At 35.1% G+C, this 22,073-nt stretch overlaps 1 protein-coding gene across 1 annotated transcript; it reads right to left on the reverse strand.

Annotated features, from left to right (window-relative positions):
- Positions 1-13,081: 13,081 nt before the first annotated feature.
- On the reverse strand, positions 13,082-21,143 carry si:dkeyp-69e1.8 (uncharacterized protein LOC100001340 homolog). Its single transcript, XM_048159518.1, has 4 exons — positions 20,756-21,143; positions 20,315-20,417; positions 16,481-16,635; positions 13,082-15,225 (listed from the first exon to the last, which is right to left on the reverse strand). Exons 2-4 carry the CDS (start codon positions 20,406-20,408, stop codon positions 14,422-14,424), a joined length of 1,053 nt encoding a protein of 350 aa, XP_048015475.1. The 5' UTR covers positions 20,409-20,417; positions 20,756-21,143; the 3' UTR covers positions 13,082-14,421.
- Between the last annotated feature and the right edge of the window lie 930 nt (positions 21,144-22,073).

The raw sequence follows: 22,073 nt of genomic DNA on the forward strand, positions 1-22,073 counted from the left end.
TAATGCATTTATAATAAATAAATACAACAGTCTCGTTGAAACAACATTCATCAAGAAATTTTTTTTCATATTTCTTATGAATAAAATATACCTATGAATTGTTCACTAAATAATGTACATTAAAGTTCCGATCCTCCATATTGTGACGTACATCAGAGTGAAAAGGATTAATAAAAAAGATAAATTGTAGTGCGAGTTCTTGTATTCATCTGTTTTTGATTGGATGGAGGCAGACCTGAATGCCAGCTTGCAGTCAATTGTAGGAAAGGGGCGGGGTTTAAGCAGACTAATGATTGGAGGAGTCGATCACTTCACCAGTCTTTTCACTGGAACATTGAGGAATGACATTTTGGGTAATCACTGTTCCATCATTAATGAAAAACTACACAAGAACAAATGAGTAACGCAATATTAACACTACTATTAACTAACAATAAACTCTAACGAATTAGTAAGTAACAATGCTTAGTTGAATGTGGTAGTTCACTATTAGCTAATCAATAACTACTATTTTTTCATACCTCCCAGAGGACTACTAAGAACTACTATATACAGGTTCATAATGAACATGAATAATGCATAATGTATAATTAATTCTAAAGTAAAGGTCATGGTAACCCACTAGTAATGACTGAAGTATTACCAAATACTTCAGAAGGAATTATTTATAATTTGAATCACACTCTAAAAAATGCCGGGTTAAAAACAACCCAAGTTAGGTTGAAAATGGACAAACCTAGCAATTGGGTTGTTTTAACCCAGCGGTAGGTTTAAATGTTTGCCCAACCTGCTGGGTAGTTTTATTTAACTCAACTATTGTTTAAAAATTACTGTATTGCTTAATTAAAATTAACACAAAGTATGTTGGAAATGAACATTTATTAATGTTCAATGAATAATTATTAAACAATAAACATTTATTAAATTGCTTATTAATAAATTTATATTAATAAACTATTAAATTTATATTAATAAAATATTAAAGCTTATTAATAAACATTCACCTTTTGTCTATTATTGTTGCCTCTAATTGCATCTGGTTTTTAATTTCCCAACTATTTTGGGTTCATTTTAAGCTAGCCATATAGCAATTTTTAAACAATAGTTGGTTCAAATAAAACTACCCAGCAGGTTGGGCAAACATTTAACCCAACCGCTGGGTTTGTCCATTTTCAACCCAACTTGGGTTGTTTTTAACCCAGCATTTGCAGTATTCTAAAGTGAAAAGCATGATAACTCCCTAGTAATGACTGAAGTCATTGTAAACTTTTGAGATTTTTGTAATGTTTTGGATAGTAATCCCTTCCGATGGATTTGGTAACACTTGAGTCATTGCTAGTGGGTTACATGATCTTTACTTTAATTATACATTATGCATTATTCACATTAATAATTAACCTGTATATATAGTTCTTAGTACTTCTCTGGGAGGTATAAAAAACAAATAGTAGTTAATAGTGAACTACCTCATTCAACTGAGTACTATTACTTACTAATTTGAGTTTCTTGTTAGTTAATAGTAGTTAGAGTGTTAATAGTGCGTTACTCATTTGTTCATGTGTAGTTATTCATTAATGATGGAGCATTATTCTAAATTGTTTCCACATTTTGATTAAAAAAAGAAAGAAAGAAATAAAACTAAACATACCGTTATGAATAGTTCACAATAAGATCATTAACATGCATTTAGAAAAAAGAAGGGGTGAATTTTCTTTTCATGCCAACATTAAGAAAAAGTCCTTAGAGCTTTCTTTCATAAATAAGGAACAGTATTGATGAAATTTCCCTGCATTATTTCCTACCCGAGACAAATTGCAGCCATTTCTGTTTTCTATTTTTCCATCACTTCTGCTGGATGCATGCTTTCAAAAGGACCACAGTGAAAATCAGAGGTCTGGCCTTTAGGCCCAACTCACTGCCTTTCATTTGAGATTTCAGATGAAGGACGTAATTTTCTCTCTTTCTGCCTCCCTCTCATCATTTTCTGTCTTCCTTTTATTGGGTGATGAAAAACTTGGGGTCGGGGTTCTTATATGATTAGTTCACGCAAAAATGAAAATTCAGTCTTTCCTATTTACTTTCCCTCATGTCATTCCAAACCCGTTTGCTGTTATTTCTTTCTGTGGAGCACAAAAAGAGAATATTTACACAGCTATTTTGTGTTCAACAAGGTCTGTCAAAGTAAAAAAAAAAAAGGAAAGAAAAAACTCACGCGCACACACAATTTTTGAACGCGCTGTTCCTTTAAATGAAACCAAAACTGGATTCAAACCCAATTGCAGCGTTTCTCTCTGCCTTGACACCAGATGATCGCCGTCTCAAAGTACTCTTTAGCTCAAGGTCTTGCGTGTGCATGTTTTGCATTTGAAGTAACACAACTGGATAGTATTCTGAACACAAGTTCTAAAATATCTAATAGCCGGAGCATCAAAGAAAATGTGTTTCACAGGCTTTATGTTTCTTTTCACTTCAAACCCCCTTTTTTTAGATTTATTCCTTACGGTATGGGTCAACAAGTGCTGTAGCACTAACATTAGCCTCTTGATCAAACATATCCATCAGAAAACAAAGACAGCCCTGTATATGTAATTGTCCCATTAGCATTTCAGTCTCTTCGGTTGTCAGATTGACATTGGGCTGCGAATTACATGACGGTATCCTAACAGATCCGACTCTTCCATTACGCAAGTGTGCGGTCGGGCCAGGATTAAGGCCCTGATCTGCTGTATTGGACGGGAGCAATCCTGGTCAGATCTGCATTGTATTAATTCATCCTTGAAGCAGTATCCAGATCTCTTGCTGTGTCTGGTAATGGGAGGAACAGTATGCTTGCTTTGGCTTGACCCAGAGCCGCGATCAGACCGCAGAGCGGTGTCCATTACAAAGAGCAGTGAGCTCTCTATGCTATGTTCAAACACATCCCGCAGGCCTGCACTTCAAACGTCAGCCGTACCCACTCACCAGCAGCAGCATGTCAGTTAGTGAGGCCCGCACAATTAATCAATTAAGGGCCTGTGTGGAGCGCGGCAAGGCCCCCATCCTGCTGTGATTTGAGGGAAAGATCATTAGTACTCACACTTAAACCATTTTAAGATCACTCAAGTCTGAGGTATGTGCGGTAAAACACTGATTTTCATGGCTTTAGGTTCTGTTAGAGGTTGATGATCTGCATTGGTTCTGAACAGCAGTGTTTCTTAATTAATTCACGTTCAATCATTTGTTTTTGTTTTTTTAATGAATTGTCCAGAAAGGCTCATTAAATGCTCTTGATCCAAGTAATTGCTTTGAATCAGTCTAACGTGTCACTCACTGAATGAATCATTTTGTTGACTCATTCAGCGAACCTTAATTCAGTGAATTGATTCGGTAAACTGATAAAATGGATACCTTGAGTCATAAACATTGCTCATGTGACTTGAAGTTAAAAAATAGGGTAACACTTTATTTTAGTGTCTTTTAGCTAGTTGCTTATTAGCATGCATATTACTAGAATATCGGCTGTTTATTAGTACTTATAAGCAGGGTTGGGTAGGTTACTTTTAAAATGTATTTCACTACAGATTACAAAATACATGCTTTAAAAAGTAATTTGTAACGTATTTCGTTAGATTAAGTTAGAAGTTTTGTAACTTGATCTAAATCCTTTAGAATACATTGGAATACTAATAAGTAGGTAACACAAAAAAAAGGTAATTGCAAGTTTTTATCTCCCAAATCTGACTTTTTTTCCTCAGAATTGCATGATATAAAGTTGTAATTGTGAGTTATAAAGTCAGTGAGAAATAATAAATAGTTTTCTAGAAAAAAAGTCAGAATTGCAAGAAAAGAAGTCAGAATTGTGATATAAACTTGCAATTTTTGAGAAAAAAGTCAGAATTATGAGATAAAAAGTCTCAATTACCTTTTTTTTTTACAATTACAAGGGACTCACAAACAACTATTGCAAAACATGAAAATAGTTGACAAACAGTTAAGATTCAAGGAGATGTACATTTTTGAATGGGGCAATTTTTATGAATTCAGTCACTTTGTCTTATGTAAACATCTGTTGAAATAGCTTATTCAGGACAGTACTAAATAAAAATAACATGAAATTTTTATGATCCTTCTTATTTTGTTAAAAGTATTAAAATATTAAAATTTTAAAAGGGGTTTGAAACTTATGAGCAGAACTGTAGCTTAGGATGCTTTTGCAGTGTCAGAGCCAGAGAATCACCATTGCTGTTTACATTAATTGCCCGTCACAGTTTACATTAATGTTTAAATTAAATAAATGATATTAAAATTCAAAGTAATCACTTTGGTAATCTAAAATACTTTTCGGATCTAACTGTAATTTGATTACCACCCATTTAAAATGTACAGTAACTGTAATGAAATATAGTTACTCAAATTTTGTATTTTAAAAACTAAGTTACATGTATTTCGTTACTCCCCAACCCTGCTTATAAGCACATATTAATGCCTTATTCTGCATGACCATATTCTTAAATATCTAAACTTAACATCTACCTTACTAACAATTAATAAGCAGTAAATTAGGAGTTTATTGAGGGAAAAGTCATAGTTAATACTGAATATGTGTTGCCTATACTAAAGTGTTACCAAAAATATATAAACAGAATAGTTAAACATTAAAATATTCTACAAAAATTATCTTTCTTAAATATATATATATAGCACTACAGTTTTCAACATTGATATTAATAAAAAATGTTTCTTGAGCATCAAATCAGCATATTAGAATGATTTCTGAAGGATCATGTGACACTGAAGACTGGAGTAATGATGCTGAAAATTCAGCTTTTGCTTAACAGAAATAAATTACATTTTAAAATATGTTAAAATAGAAAACATTTATTTTAAATTGTAATAATATTTCACAATATTACAGTTTTTATTGTATTTTTGATCAAATAAATGCAGCCTTGGTGAGCATAAAAGACTTCTTTCAAAAACATTTAAAATATCTTACTGACTCCAAAAACGCTTGGTATAGTTGCCATTAACAATACATGACCAATTATTCTTCAAACACTAAAAGAATCAATAATAGAATCATAAATGAAGTAGATCCATTAAATAGAAACAGAATCAGAAACCAAAATCATTCAAATCAATTCATTTCACCCACTACTTCACAATATAATGCACATTGCAATAAATATTTTGAATGCATTCAGTTCTTTGGATGCAGCATCATGACTTGATTCTTCATCAACTGACGTAAAATGAATGCAGACAAAGATTCAAGAATATAAAGTATCGGTGCAATATTCTGAGAATATATACGACTGTATTGGGAGCCTTAGATTGATTTTAGTACTTGTGTAGTCAAACAATATTTCAAAAGACTTCAATTTACTTTCCAGCTGAATGTAGACACTGCAAAATAAACCTTTAAAAGTAAAGTGCTTTTGAGAGCACATACCCCATAGCTAGACTTCAGTTGTGTTCACAAATGTAATAAATAAACACCACCATTTTATGCACTGAAATGTTGCCAGTGCCCCATAAACATTAACAGTTTGATTGTGTGCATATAAAAAAAAATAAGCACTCAACGTGCTATTATGAAAGCAAACTTTTGTTGGTCCATTTTTATTTTGTAATTTAGCCAGGGCTATTATCAATGCTTTATAGGTTGCCTGAAAGCCACACACACAGTTACATACTGACTCTAAACAATCACTGCCATGCAAACACACACACACGCTCACTCTGTAGGGAGGAACATGAAAACAGCACTAATAGGAAAAAGATGAGGGGACTCCAGTCGGGTGGAGCGCTGGACATCAGTGTGTTTCAGAAGATTCACGCTGTTTACAGTCAATCAGCAGTCGTGTGCTGTGGCTAAGCAGTGTGTAGTTCATCTCCAGCATCTCTTTGATTTACATTACGTCACATTTTTAGTTTTTTAAGGCTGATTTTTTTTTCTTCTTTTTTTTTTCAAATGAAGCACTTTAACAATTCTGATTCATGTAAAATATTGCCATCTATTTTTTTCTACCGGGTGTAACAGATTAGTAGTAATCTACACTAGCATCCCCATAAAGGTTTATCCTAGTTTTCAAGTCTCTCTCGATTTTTGTTTTCAGCAAAGCTTTTTTGTAACTATTACATGCTTGTTACTTCTATGTCAAATGGATAGTTCGCCCAAAAATGAAAATTATCCCATGATTTACTCACTCTTAAGCAATGACTTTCTTCTTTCAGACAAACACAATCGGAGATATATTAAAGGTGCCATTGAACTTTTTTTTAAAAGATGTAATATAAGTCTAAGGTGTCTCCTGAATGTGTCTGTGAAGTTTCAGCTCAAAATACCCCATACATTTTTTTTTTTTTTTTAACTGCCTATTTTGGGGCATCATTAAATATGAGCCGATTTATGCTGTGCGGCCTCTTTAAATCCCGTGCTCTCTGCCCACAGAGCTCGCGCTTGCCTTAAACAGTGCCTAAACAAAGTTTACACAGCTAATATAACCCTCAAATGGATCTTTACAAAGTGTTCGTCATGCATGCGGCATGCATGCGTCGGATTATGTGAGTATTGTATACTGTTATATTGTTTACATTTGATTCTGAATGAATTTGAGGCTGTGCTCCGTGGCTAACGGCTAATGCTACACTGTTGGAGAGATTTATAAAGAATGAAGTTGTGTTTATGAATTATACAGACTGCAAGTGTTTAAAAATGAAAATAGCGACGGCTCTTGTCTCCGTGAATACAGTAAGAAACGATGGTAACTTTAACCTCATTTAACAGTACATTAGCAACACGCTAACGAAACATTTAGAAAGACAATTTACAAATATCACTAAAAATATCATGTAATCATTGATCATGATCAAGAAATATATTTATTGAAAACATTAATTTCTTTAACTAGACACTTAAACAAACAAATGTATCTAGTTTTTAATGTATTAAAAGTTTCATATTTAATAAAAAGTAACATTTTATATCCAGCTGTTGCCCTCAGGCAACATTGTACCATAGTGGAACACAAGTATTACCAAACCATTATATCATTATGTTATTATATTAAGTTATCATAACCATCTTCATCCTCAACTCCATCTTCTCTCTCACCCTCACTCTCTCCCTGATGGACTGTCACTATGATTTTATCTTCCTCATCATCACCCTCATTAACTGGCTTTGCTACTTGTGTTTTATACCTTTTTGAAGTGCTATAGAAAATGTGCAGATCATAATATATGCAGATACAGTATGTGAATTACTATTCTTATAAGTGCATTACAAAATCATGTGAACATGCAAATATATTTAGATAATTATCACTCTTTTCCTTACAAATATAATACATTTGTATTCAAACCTATTATGCCTGTATGGCCTTATGGGATTCCATTATGGTACAATGTTGCCTTGAGGCAACATACAGTTTTTTGTTATTTTCTCTAAAACATTTGATGATTTAAAATGTGAAAAAAGTTCTTAAAAATACTTCTTTACTTGCCAATGAAGGTGACTCATATTTTTGTGGGTGATTAAATGGTTACAAACAAGTGAAAAAAAAAACACTTTTTGCCTGGAGGCAACACCGTACCATATATGGATATTTTTCTTACAAAAAATGCATCGCTTCACTTCAAAAGGCCTTTATTAACCCCCTGGAGCCGTATGGATTTTTTTATTTTTATAATGGATGGATGAATTTCTTTGGGCTTCAAAATCTGCCTCTGCTACTTTGTATTTTTGGTAACACTTTATTTTAGGGTCTTTTAACTAGTTGCTTATTAGCATGCATATTACTAGAATATTGGCTGTTTATTAAATTATTAAGCACATATTAATGCCTTATTCTGCATGATCTTATTCTACATTCTTAATCCTACCCAATACCTAAACTTAACAACTACCTTACTAACTATTAATAAGCAGTAAATTAGGTTTAGGTTTGGTCATAGTTAATAGTGAATACATGTTCCTATACTAAACTGTTACCGTATTTTCATTAAAGAGTAAAGTTAACAGCAAAAACAGCAAAACAGCATTTTATTAAAAAAATGTTTGATGGCACATAGCCTATGAAGGCATCTTAACAACCATCTGTGTGATTTATCTTAAAGGGATAGTTTACTCTAAAATGAAAAATAAGTCATCATTTACTCACCCTGGTGTGGTTAAAGCAGTATCTTTCTTTTTCGGACCACAAAAAGAGAATTTAAAACAATGTCCCTCTTGCGCTCGTCCATACAAGGCTGAGTGAACTGCGGCACTAATAGAGTACCTCAGGGATGACGCGTTTTTGTAGGCCAACCCGGAAGTTAGCGGCGCACGGGTTCCCTCGATCAAAAGCCTATGCATTTTCCCCATAGACTTTTGGAAAATCGCAAAAAATAAGCTCTGTGTTTAACAAAGGGTTATGACTCTTACACGTTTTGTCTATCAAGATAATCTTTACAAGTTAACACAACATTTATAGATTTTGAAGCCTAAATAAAGTCGTCAGATATAAAAGGCTAACAGTAGGCTATAAACGGACTACAGCACACCATGATCGCGGGTCAACGTCACCACCACCAAGCTTCCTCAAACTTTATTAAAAAAACAACTTTATTTAAAAATATGCTGATTATTATCTGTGCTGTGTATGAACACTTATGCACTTTTTCCAGAGAAATGCTGTCCAAATGTCCTGTTTTTAATGATGATCTCTAAAGTCCCTGCCAAAGGAAGTCGTCCCTTTTAGCAACTTGTTAGCAACCGCCGTTTTTAAGACTCAATAAAGGTTTAAAAAATCACAAGCGGGTATAACTGGTATGTTTTATGTCATAGATCAAAACGTGAAAATATTTAGAGGCTTTGTTAACCACAGACCTTATTTCAGGCGATTTAGCAAAAACCCATTCAAAAAAAACCCACTGACTTTAAGGCGTTGGAACCGGAAATCCTAAAATGTTAACTCGCTTCCGGGTTTGGCCTACAAAAACACGTCATCCCTGAGGCACTCTATCCGCTTGTTAAGTAGTGACGTCACGTGCATACCCTCAATTTATGTTAAATAACTTTATTTATTAAAAGCTTGATGCTGGTCGCGATTCACTGCCGTGTCATTCTATGGTCGAGCGCGAGAGGGACTTAAAAATTTTTTTTTTTTTACATGGAAATAGCATTTTTAGAGTAGGCTAAAATAGTAATCTTGTTACTGTATGTTATTAATTTAAAAATAATATAAGGATGAAAACGTACATTTATAATTGATCAAGTGTCCTTTGGCGGAGTGATAGCGGCTTTTTTTAAATTATTATTTTATTTATTTTTTTAAACGCATGCGCGAGCTAATGGCTAAAAAGATGACGTACGCTGTGGGAACAGTTTCATTCGGTTTCATCCGCTTCGGCTTTCATCTTTCTCAGCCCACAGGCCGTGATCATAAGAGGGCAATGTCGAGGCGTCTGCAGTTCGCTTCTGCTCCTCATTGAGTGCACCACAAGGCCCTTACAACAATATCTCCGCTGAGGGGCGCGGCGGCATAACTCATCCTTACTGTATTAATGATGGGCCAATTGTGAATCCGCGAGACTTTGGCCAGTGTTACACATACCGGCACAAATCATTACGGTGTCAGCTCTCAAGGGCATCGGGTCCTTTGAGAGTTAACCACATCGCCACAGCATTCATGAAAAGAGCGTTCACAAGGTTTGTGGTGTTTTTTTATGTGAGGGAACAAACTAGTTTTGGGGTGTTTTTTATATTATTTTCCCTCCATATTTCAAGCGCTTTTCCCCCCATCATATTAATCCATAGTCCCCTCCTTTTCATTCTTTCCATTGCTTCTTTTACGCATTTCTTCCTCATTTTCTCATCCTTCTCTCTCCCTGTCCTCTTCCAGACGCATGTCCAATAGGACAGAATAATATTTGGACAGGTGTTCCTTTTTAAACACGTTATCCACAAGTCCAAGTACGCAGGGGACCGCACTACATAATTCCTGCGTCGTTTCTTTAAGAAGATGGATCTGAGGTTAAAATATACAGTACTGGCTGAGTCATACGCAGCCTGCTATACTGTAATCTATAGTGCACTACATCCGTAATCCCTGACAATAAAAATCTGTTTAGCACCAATTTTCCTTTATTTTTTAAACGTTCTTTTTTCCTGTTTCAAACAACTGCAAAAAGCCACATCTGGAAGACAGATGTACATCCCACAGCAAGCTCTCTCTCTCTCTCTTTCTGTGCTTAGAAACATGAGAGCAGGCTTGTGTCTCTCTCTCACTTGCTCTCTCTCCCTGGGCGGACCACCCACATAAGGAAACGCCTTGCTGTACTGAAGGCAGAAATACAGGGATGGGTTTTTTTGATGGATGGGTTTAGCAGACTATCACTTATGTCAATGTCAAAAGCATAAACCTGCGCTCGCAAAAGAGGGCGAGAGAGAGACGTCTTTGCATCTGTCTGTCTGACGTCTTTCTGCAGTGGCATAAAAGCCTTTTCACTTTATTCTTGTCTGCTCGTGGCTTCTGAAGCTGTTAAAAGACTAAGCCTGGACTGATTGGGTTTCTCTTAGATATATATATATTTTTTAAAGAGCCATCCTTTCTGTTTAAACATAATAAATCCCATACAGAAATGTGATATGTGGCAGGCAATACATAATACATACATATGGATATGATACAGTGGCACCTAAACAGTTTTGGGACACTTAAGCAGCACTTGTCTTCATATTATATAATAAAATATTTTCATATTATATAGCAAAATATATCAAATTGCTTGTATTTTGAAGAAAGATAGCACAAGCAAGCACATTTTTTAGGCAAAACGTACATCACGCATGACCTTTCCAACATGATTACGTAATACGTGGCACATCGCATCACAGTGCAATGTGAGCATTTGTGGTTAAAAAGTATATGATTTTTTATTTTTTTTAGAAAATGACTGATTCACTAGATAAGATCCTTATTCCTCGTCTTGGATGGTGTAGAGTGCTTTGAAGCTGCATTGAAACTGCAATTTGGACCTTCAACAGTTGGTAACTGTTGAAGTCCACTATAAGGAGAATAATCCTGGAATGTTTTCATCAAAAACCTCAATTCCTTTTCAACTGAAGAAAGAAAGACATGAACATCTTGGATGACATGATGGTGAGTAAATTATCAGGAAATTTTAATACTGAAGTGAACTAATCCTTTAAACGACTTTAAAGGTGCCCTAGAATTAAAAATTGAATTTACTTTGGCATGGTTAAATAACAAGAGTTCAGTACATGGAAATGACATACAGTGAGTCTCAAACTCCATTGTTTCCTCCTCCTTATATAAATCTCATTTGTTTAAAAGACCTCCGAAGAACAGGCGAATCTCAACATAACACCGACTGTTACGTAACAGTCGGGATCATTAATATGTACGCCCCAATATTTGCATATGCCAGCTCATGTTTAAGGAATTACACAAGGGCAGACAGTAACGTCTGGATCTGTGCAGAGCTGAATCATCAGACTAGGTAAACAAGCAAGAACAACAGCGAAAAATGGCAGATGGAGCAATAATAACTGACATGATCCATGATTACATGATATTTTTAGTGATATTTGTAAATTGTCTTTCTAAATGTTTCATTAGCATGTTGCTAATGTACTGTTAAATGTGGTTAAAGTCACCATCGTTTCTTACTGTATTCACGGAGACAAGAACCGTCGCTATTTTCATTATTAAACACTTGCAGTCTGTATAATTCATAAACACAACTTCATTCTTTATAAATCTCTCCAGCAGTGTAGCATTAGCCGTTAGCCACGGAGCACAGCCTCAAACTCATTCAGAATCAGGCAAGCGCGAGCTCCGTGGGTGGGGAGCATGAGCATTTAAAGGGGCTGCAACCTGAATTGGCGCATATTTAATGATGCCCCAAAATAGGCAGTTAAAAAAAATGAATTAAAAAAAATCTATGGGGTATTTTGAGCTGAAACTTCACAGACACATTCAGGGGACACCTTAGACTTATATTACATCTTGTAAAAAAACGTTCGATGGCACCTTTAATACACTATGTGGATCCACCTGATGCGTGGATTATCCCGCTTATACCACGGTCATTGAGTCATTTCCTGGCATTAATAATTTAAAGCTGTTATTAATGTTTGCAGCACAATATTTGACCGGAAGCGTAAAATTGATGGTTATTTTCATCGGTTATGGCTCAATATATCTAGCATTCTGCCCACTTCCAATCAGACACCGAGATAAAGCAAAGCGGTAAGATTACATTTATTTGAATAAATAAAAAAAGAGAGAAAGAGATGCATGTGCAAATTACCTGCGTCTGTTTAACGTTTCTCTCTATTAACAATGAAGCTTTGAGTTGAATTACTTCAAAACCAGCAACTTTACCCCCTCGTTGCTGAAAAATATAATGTGGCGACTCAGTAGTGAAACGATTTTATTTTTAAAAGTCACGGGGCAGCGCTGATAAGTTTGCTCCTGAATGTTTCTGTATGTGCGCAGCTTGATTTCCGAGTGATACGCGCGTGTGTGTGTTTCAATGAAAATAGTGCATTAAAGGTAGAGTAAGTGATTTCTGAGAAACACTGTTGATATTTAAAATCACCAAAACAAACACACCCCTACCCAAAAGGATCACACCCCTCTCTTGATAGCTCTACCCCAAATTCACAAACAGCTATGCAACACAGGCACCTCCCCCCTAATGAGTGTATACGCCCCTTACGTCTGATTGGCTACAAGTGTATTTTGGTTTAATCCACTTTCAGCAGCATTTTTCAGAAATTGCTCACTACACCTTTAATATAGAAAGGTGCTTAAACTGACTTGGATCTACCTGTGCATTAAACGGCTTTATTGCACAACCTCCAGCCAAGTATTCAGACAAACCATGGTATAATCACAAATAAATACTAGAAGTTAAAATGTTTTGCATATGCCTATATGGCCATATGTGCATGCCATTTCATATTTGTTTAGTTTCATATATGAATTAGTTCTGATCTCCAAACGAATGACTGAAACCTGTGATTGCAAAGAGACTCTAAATGTGCGTATAAATAAAACACGCAAATTAGTCACACCATCACTGATCGTTTTCATTATGCCGCTTTATTTTCATACTCCAGAACAGCTGCAGAAACATTTGAACTGCAAACCAATTAAGTGACAAAACTGCACATGAAAAACGCTTATATGAGTGTTATTAAATTTATGATCATGCGATCCGTCTTAAAATGTGTAACACGCATTTGTTCCATAGCAGCTGTTTAGCGCAGCAGTGATCTAATAAAAACACTTATGCACCTAGATCCAGAGATGTTTGCAGTCTGTAAACAAATTCAGACTTTATAGTGTGCTTAGAGTTCAGTCCTCACTTCAGACAAAGCACTTCAGGATTAGTAGTAATACAGTGAGTTTAAATTGTGTGTGTGTGTCGAATAAAGCTTTTTGGTGACAGTGTTAAGACATTAATCTTCACTCCATTAGCTCCATAACAGATGCTTTTTAAACTCAAAACATCAAACAACATCTAACTTTTAAGGCAAAAAAGCTTTAGTGAAAAACTAAAGGTGCACACAATTAGAGAAATGAATCTCACATCTAAACCCTTCTCTTTGCTCACCATTAAAAATAGACCTTTTTGTAATACTTGACTCTTTAAGCACTCAAATATTTGGTAACATAATATTTTATATTTTTCATTAATAATAATAACAAACATTATTGTATATGTCATGCTTAACAAATCATTAATTAATGTACATGTATAGCTGGAATACTCTGTATACATATATTGCTGTATTGTTATTAGATTTTTTCATTTATGCTTATTGTATAATTTATATATTGTATTTTATAAAAGTGAAAAAAATTTAAGTGGTGTCCATACTCAGAATTTGTGCTCTTCATTTCACCCATCCATGTGCACGCACACACTGTGGTGCATTTATAGTTTATATATATATTATATATTTATGCATTTATATATTCATTGGATTTTTACACAATTCATTTTATATAATTTATATAGACTGAAAATCTGTCTAAACTGAAAATTTTAGGATTTTGAAAATTAACAAGATATAAGGTAAAATTAATTAAAAATGAAATATTCTGCATTATTTCTGGGTCAGAAATGAAAAGCAACCATGTGACAGAGCTTGTCATAGCGTTATCAGCAAACATGTGTAAAGTGTTTCTGTCATTAAAGCAAAATCTAAGACTGAACTTCACGTTAATTTTCCAACTCAACTTTTCACTCAAACTGACAGTTAATAATATAATTTTTGTAAAGGAAAAAAATTGTGTTCAACAAGAATCATGCAAAAGCATTTCATTAGCCGATTATATATTCACATTGGAATGTATAAGAACAATTGATCTGTTTTTTGATGTTTCTTAGTGAAAAATACAATAAGATGTTACCAAATTTTCAAGTGCTCATTTGGTTTTTTTTTTTCCGTCTACCCATCTCCGTCGCCACAGAGCCCACCGTCGCTCCCATGGCCCCTCCTAAGGGCCCCCCGACGAACAACCCCACAAACGACCCCAGTAAAGCACTGCCCCTCACCATATTCGGGAGCCACAGAAGCCACCCGACCACACTGTCCCACAACCAGCGTAAGAATGAGTCGTCAGGCGTGGAGACGCAGAGGTCTGCGATTCCCTCAACCACCAAATCATCCACACTTCTCTCTGCTTCGGCCCTTATTCCCTCCGAATCGTCCTCTCCTCTTTCTGTTCTGCTTCTCAAGATCTCCTCCTCCTTCTCTTTCACTCTCCTCTCTGCCTCCTTCAAGAGAGGGCAGGTGTAGAATTGAGTCCCGGTTTCTTTCACCATCTCCTCCACCTTTATCAGCAGCTCCTCCACGTTGTCCTTTTCCTCTGCGTTCGCTCCCGGCCGCAGCGGGTGGTGTCGATCCCCGCACTTCTGTACGAGCTCTAGTAAGTCGGCCCGTTCTGTGCTGAGATACTCATCCAGAGAAACATCCTCGGGCAGTCGGCCCATGCGAGTGAAGAGCACCATTGTGTGTTTACTAACCGCTTCAGGACCAAACACCTTCTCGATGGTCTCCAAAATCTGGAGCTCCAGGTTGCTGGGCCGGTGAACAGGGACACAGAGCAGGAAAGCGTGGGGCCCCGGGGCCGATAAAGCAGCGCAGAGCGAGAACTGGCGGCGGACGTCCTCAGCGGGGCGCTCGATGCACAGGCAGTCAGGTGTGTCCACGACAGCCACCTGCGCAGAAGAAAAATAAGTCTCAGAAAAGGCCCCTTCAATAAACATAAGAGAACACTATGTGGATAGTCAGAAAAAAGGCCATGAAAGGTCACGTGTTCACACCAAGAACGATAACTATAAAGATAACCATATCATTCTGAATATTAAAGAATAGCACCGTCCACACCACAACTATAATGATAATGGCATTGAGAAACGATATTGTTGGGATCACTTTCAGAATGATTTTTTCCAGCTGATGAACGATCAAAACATTGACAGCCAATCAGAATTCATCCTGCTTTAAGAGCTCGAGCATTTAAAATGGCAGACAACAAAACTGCAGCACATGTTTAGAATAAACAGAACGATATATAGTTATCATTATAGTTATCTTTCTTGGTGTGAACGGGCCTTTACAGTGATTTTACTATGGTAAAGGGATGGTGGTAATATAGTTGATTAGTTTAAGGTAATGTTAGACCACTTTAGTTTGCATAAAATATTTTATATACTTTTATATTTTATTCTTTATATACATTTTATTTATAATCTTTGCTAACACTTTGCAATAAGGTCCCATTATGCATTAACTAACATTAACTAAAAATGAGCAATCCATTTGTTGCAGTATTTAATCATATTTGTTAGCATAATAAAAATTAGTTAGTTCATGTTAGCTCAGGTCCATCAAATAATAAATAATAAACAGATACAACTTTTTTGATACCTTTTAATGTATTAGTAAATGTTCATTTACATGCATTAGAAGTATTTTTCATTGTTAACTAATGCAGTTAACTAATGTAATTGTAATGTAAGTGTACATTTTTATTTTTTAATTTGATTCTCGTGAGCAAAGGTTTTATATTTGTAGATAAATATAAATTGTGCTAACATATGAACTTATTTACAAAGTTAAAATTTTAATTAAATGTCATTAAATTTCCCACGTGGCATCTCTGTTTTCAAAACTATTAGTTTTATAATTGTACTTTTCTAAAACAACCAACCATCCAAAAGTCAACAGTCAGTTAAATTTGTATGATAACTGTTATGGTTTATGATGTGCATATATAACTGTGAACATGCAAAAATGTTTAGGTTATGAAATGCTTTTGATATGCATAGTCACATAATAGGAAAGCACCAACTTGCCTTGATGCAACTTTATTTATTTGACATTTTTAAAACTATACACAAAATCTATTCGTGCAGGACTAATCATAATCAGGTGGCTTCTCAGAGTTTTAAGAGAGAGACGTGAACCCACCTGCCGTCCTGCCAGCGTCACACGTCTCTTCTGACAGGCGGCGACTGGCGTCTCAGGGCCTGTATGGTCGGACTCAGATGTCGGGCTGCCCAGGATGGCATCGACCGCAGTGCTTTTCCCAGCACCCGCTGAGCCCAGCAGCACCAGTCTCAACTCTAGTACCACAGACAGAAACAGAGAAACTGAGAGTTATTAAAGACAGGCACGAGTTATGAAGAAACCTCTGTTCTCTAAACAATAATGTACGATAATACTATAAAATGTTTCAGCTGACTTTAGATTTTAGTTGTACTCTTGATTAAATAATGGGAGCATGATTTAGATCTATAAATAAATCAATTTAATTACTGAAAATTCCCCAACAATACAGCCATATTAAAACATATGTAATTTATCATTGCTTGCCTAATTCATTTTTACACTTTTTAGTCCAAATTTGATTTTATTTACAACATTTTGAGTTTGAATTTTAAAATCTTCTTCTTCAATAATTGAATATCTTTGCATCTTTACTACTATATCATAATATCAGCTGGATTATTGCAACTTAACATGCAAAATATGAACAAAATCTTATCTTTATCGAGCGTTCAAAATGTATGTAGAGTGTAATTTAAAGCCTTTAAGTGTTAAAGAAATCATTTTTGGATCAAGGTCAGTTAATGGTGTGACAAATTATTAGAAATCTGGGTTTAGCAAAGCAAACAGCAAGCAAGAATTGCTTAATTTCGTTCCTTTCTAATAGGGAAAATCATGTTTCACAAGCACTACAGTTAAATATCTGAGAGAAAAGATCTTTAACTTTCCAGACAAATTCAGCTGCTTGTAATTCTAGTCATGGGTTATACTTCCTAAAAACTAGGATAAATAAACTGATGCCTTTGCATGACCTGACTGAAAATAATGAAACTAAAAAGCAATAACAGTGCATAGCAACACAGAACCATAATATATATTGTTTTTCAGATCAGATATTGTGGGATATAGTTTTCATGGACAACCGGTAAAAAGAAATGCTAAACATAAACAAGAAATGTCTGGAGTAAACAATAAAAAGTAAACTGTGTGTGTGTAGTTAAATTTCTAATTAAATACATAAAAAAGGCATGTTATGATGTATTACACAAACTGATAAGCAGGATGTAATAATGTGAAAGCCAATATTGTTAGTTCTGCATCACATAATTTTGATGCAATACCGCCACCTAAAGACTAAGTGATACATAACACCTTTTATGATACAAAACATCCATAATGCATCATTTAATGAAAACAATTCAAGTTGGATTTGCTAAAGGTTGTGAATATTAAACGGTGTAACTGTGTGTTTTGGTTACACCCATTTCAACTCACAAATAAAGCTCTATTGCTTTTCCCATGCATATAAATGTAAGTGTGCTTTTTCATTTTTTAGTAAGGATGTTTTCTGAATTGTTTTCTGAAAAGTATCTTCCACCTTCCACCAAAAATTTTCTTTTTACTTTGGGGGTTGAGGAAGAACATACTGTAAGATGCTATAAGCAAGAGAAAAAACTAACAAACATGTTTGTCTCAGTTTCAAGCATCTCAGTAAGAAACAAAAGAACAAAATTATGACTTTATAGCATATTAATTGTGGTTATGAAGTGTTGCACAACTTATACATACTTTCAAAGTCTCATTAAGTATATACTTAAGGACTTTAAGTATATGCATTTACTATGGTATTTACACACACTGCAAAAAAAGGTAACCTAAGTTTTGTAACCTTATTTTACAAATCAAAAACATAATTTGTATGAGTGACAATATAAACGAGTCACTTTTTTACAGTGATACTCCAAAGTACTTCAAAAAACACCATGGTATTATAGTACATAGGGTAGAGTTGGGGAAAACGTCCCCTTGGGGTAAAATGACCCCCTACTGTTTCCCCCAAAATAACCACTTGATAAAGTCAAGTTACGCTTTGTTGTTGCTATGGACTAAGTTGACAAGAGTGATGTAGACATATTCACTATGAAGCTTACACTGGTGACGTACCACAGAGAAAACGGATTTCATGGTAAATTATCTAATTTTCAGAAATTCCCCCCACCCCAAAAAAAAAAGAGTTTTAAAGCGTGTTGTTTTGCAGAACATCAGTTATATATGATATGAGAATAGTAAGGCCTGTAGTTAGGGAGTACATGTTATTTGAGGAAAATATAATTATATTTTCAGAATGCCTTTTTTTTTTTTTTTTTTCGAACTTCTGTGAAGTCTGTGGGGTAAAACGGGGCATCGCTTGGGTTTTTATTCTCCCAATAAGGCAGCATCCATTTAATAATTTTAATAAATATAATCACTTACACTCTATGATATTATTGCATCCTGTTAATGTACAAAAATACTGAGTTGCAAATAGTATCTGCCAATATAAAGTATAGATGGCATCTAATTACTGTTTACTCTTGTTGCAAAGAACTGATACTTTTACATGGTGTAAATAGAATCTCTCGCTATTTTCATCTAGTGTAAATAACATATCGCTAAGAAAATGCTGCTATTGTCACTTAGTGTAAATAGAATATATTGCTATTTTTACTCAGTGTAAATAGCATCTATCACTAAAAAAAATATGCTATTTTAACTTAGTGTAAATAGAATCTATCGCTATTTGCACTTAGTTTTTTACATTTGGTTTATAATGAATGTCATTGTCACTGAAAACTAGAATATAACTATTCTAGACACATTTAGACAAATTACACAGTCCTTAAAGGTGCCCTAGAATTAAAAATTGAATTTACCTCGGCATATTTGAATAACAAGAGTTCAGTACATGGAAATGACATACAGTGAGTCTCAAACTCCATTGTTTCCTCCTTCTTATATAAATCTCATTTGTTTAAAAGACCTCCGAAGAACAGGCGAATCTCAACATAACACAGACTGTTACGTAACAGTCGGGATCATTAATATGTACGCCCCCAATATTTGCATATGCCAGCTCATGTTCAAGGCATTAGACAAGGGCAGTCAGTATTAACGTCTGGATCTGTGCACAGCTGGATCATCAGACTAGGTAAGCAAGCAAGAACAATAGCGAAAAATGGCAGATGGAGCGATAATAACTGACATGATCCATGATATCATGATATTTTTAGTGATATTTGTGAATTGTCTTTCTAAATGTTTCGTTAGCATGTTGCTAATGTACTGTTAAATGAGGTTAAAGTTACCATCGTTTCTTACTGTATTCACAGAGACAAGAACCGTCGCTATTTTCATTTTTTAAACACTTGCAGTCTGTATAATTCATAAACACAACTTCATTCTTTATAAATCTCTCCAACAGTATGTAATATTAGCTTTAGCCACGCAGCACCATCAAACTCATTCAGAATCAAATGTAAACATCCAAATAAACACTGTACTTACGCGATTAGACATGCTGCATGATGAACACTTTGTAAAGATCCATTTTGAGGGTTATATTAGCTGTGTGAACTTTGTTTATGCTGTTTAAGGCAAGTGCGAGCTCTGGGGGAGGGGAACACGAGAATTTAAAGGGGCCGCAGCCTAAATCGGCGCATGTTTAATGATGCCCCAAAATAGGCAGTTAAAAAAATTAATAAAAACAAATCTATTTTATGGGTATTTTGAGCTGAAACTTCACAGACACATTCAGGGGACACCTTAGGCTTATATTATATTATATCTTTTGAAAAGACGTTCTAGGGCACCTTTAAGTCCAAACACCAAGGTATATTTACCATGGTACTACAAGGTATATTTAGGCTGGTACCATGTCCACAAAACTCTTAATGGTTTGTTTTGGTAAATCAGATAAAAAATGATGTGACTTCAAACCTCTTTCCTTTGGATCTGTCCACCCTACTTCAGTGCTTCCTGATCTTTCTTTCTCCTCCTGGTGAATTTCATCTTGTGTTGTAGCTCCCTCCATAGTCTGCACCTTAAAAGGGCACAACAGAACATAACAAATGTATTGTGTTCAGTATGAATTGCCTAAAAATAAGCACAGAGCAGTTGTCATCTAATGGGATAATAGGGGGGTGATGGAGGACATCATTCCTTTCAGATGACTCAGCAGAGAGGAACGGCCACACAAAAACACATTTAACATACCTCAGTTGCAGTAAAGCACATTTCAAACTGCCTCATTTCAAATGACAGCTTAAAAACAGCCTAAAACTTAAGTGTTCAGCTTCCACTAAAAATGTGCCGTACCAAACAACTGTCTGCTTTTGATTACGTGAAAGCTGATAAATAACACAAGCTTGAAAAGCTTACCTTCAAGTGAGAAATTGATCTCTCTCGTGTGTACCGTGAGCTTATGAGCTGGCCTGCTCTGTGTTTCTCTGCACTTCCTGTTTCTCCTCCTGCTGATCAGCCAAAACACTGCCGGCTGTGTAGCCCTGCCCAAACATGTGATGCTGTTGAGTCGCCTTCCTCCTCCTCCTCTGAAACACAGCTCTTTTACAGAGACTTCTTAAAGGTGTGTCCATGAATGCTGTTTTCATGAACAGGGTGGAGAAAGAGCTAATGTTACAGTATTTTTATGGCCTGAAACCACAAACAGGAAGTTGAGCACTCTTCCTCGCTTCAGTTACTTAATAGTTCAAACCTTTGCATGCTCAATGCCATAGTTAATGTTATCTATACTTATTTCCCTTTTTATCTTTGGCTGTGTCATTCCACAGGGTAATTAAATCTTGTGGGGACACAAAAGGTTCTTGGAAAAGAGGCAATACAGGAATTTCTGGGCTGAAAAGGCTTTAAATGTGAACGTATCAACCCCTAACAGTAACTCTATTTGTGTCCTAGTAACACATGCAACATACGTGCACAAATAGGCTACAATAATGTGTTATATTTTCATTGTAACAAACTGCAAAATTACTAAGAAATGTTCATAAAAACTAACAGAAGAAAAGAGTTAATTGTTTAAACTTAGTTTTTTTTTTTAGTTTTGTTTTTTTTATGTGACACCAGCATTTAATTGGACATGTAAGTCATATGCATGAATGTATTTACATTATAGAACAAAAATATCAAACCAAGCATAATTTATTTTAAAGAAAAATATTACAAGCTCACTTGTTATTCAGGGTTAAAATGTACTGTTATACTGGATTTACTATTCAAAATGAAGACAAAACATATTTGGGATAGGGAAACTTCACTCAAATATGAAAATTCTGTCATCACTTAATTTAATGTTGTTCCAAACCTGTATGACTTTCTTTGTTCTGCAGAACATAGAAGATAATTTTGTACCTTTTCAGTACCTTTTTGACTTGCATTGTAATTTTTGACCATACAATAGAAGTCAATGGGAACCAAAACTGTTTGGTAACCAGCATTCTTCAAAATATCTTCTATGTTCTGCATAAGAAGGAAATGCACACAGGTTTGGAATGAAATGAGGGGGAGTAACTGATGACAGAATTTTAAATTTTGGGTGGACTATCCTTTTAATGGAAAATGGTCATAGTTAATGTGATGAACTACACAAATGTAGTTACTCTAATCTGATGCAATCCAATACATTGACATTTAGAAGTCTGAAATCATTAAAGTTTTTTAAAGTAGTCTCTTCTCACCAAGG

This window comes from Megalobrama amblycephala, linkage group LG1 (genome assembly GCF_018812025.1).
Source record: "Megalobrama amblycephala isolate DHTTF-2021 linkage group LG1, ASM1881202v1, whole genome shotgun sequence".
NCBI classification, from domain to species: Eukaryota; Metazoa; Chordata; class Actinopteri; order Cypriniformes; family Xenocyprididae; genus Megalobrama; species Megalobrama amblycephala.

Coding starts and splice junctions, on each gene's coding strand:
- si:dkeyp-69e1.8 (XM_048159518.1), bottom strand. CDS start 20,408: ATGGAGGGAGCTACAACACAAGATGAAATTCACCAGGAGGAGAAAGAA. Junction 16,636..20,314: donor GACAGATCCAAAGGAAAGAG/GTTTGAAGTCAC, acceptor CTGTGGTACTAG/AGTTGAGACTGGTGCTGCTG. Junction 15,226..16,480: donor TGACGCTGGCAGGACGGCAG/GTGGGTTCACGT, acceptor TCTTCTGCGCAG/GTGGCTGTCGTGGACACACC.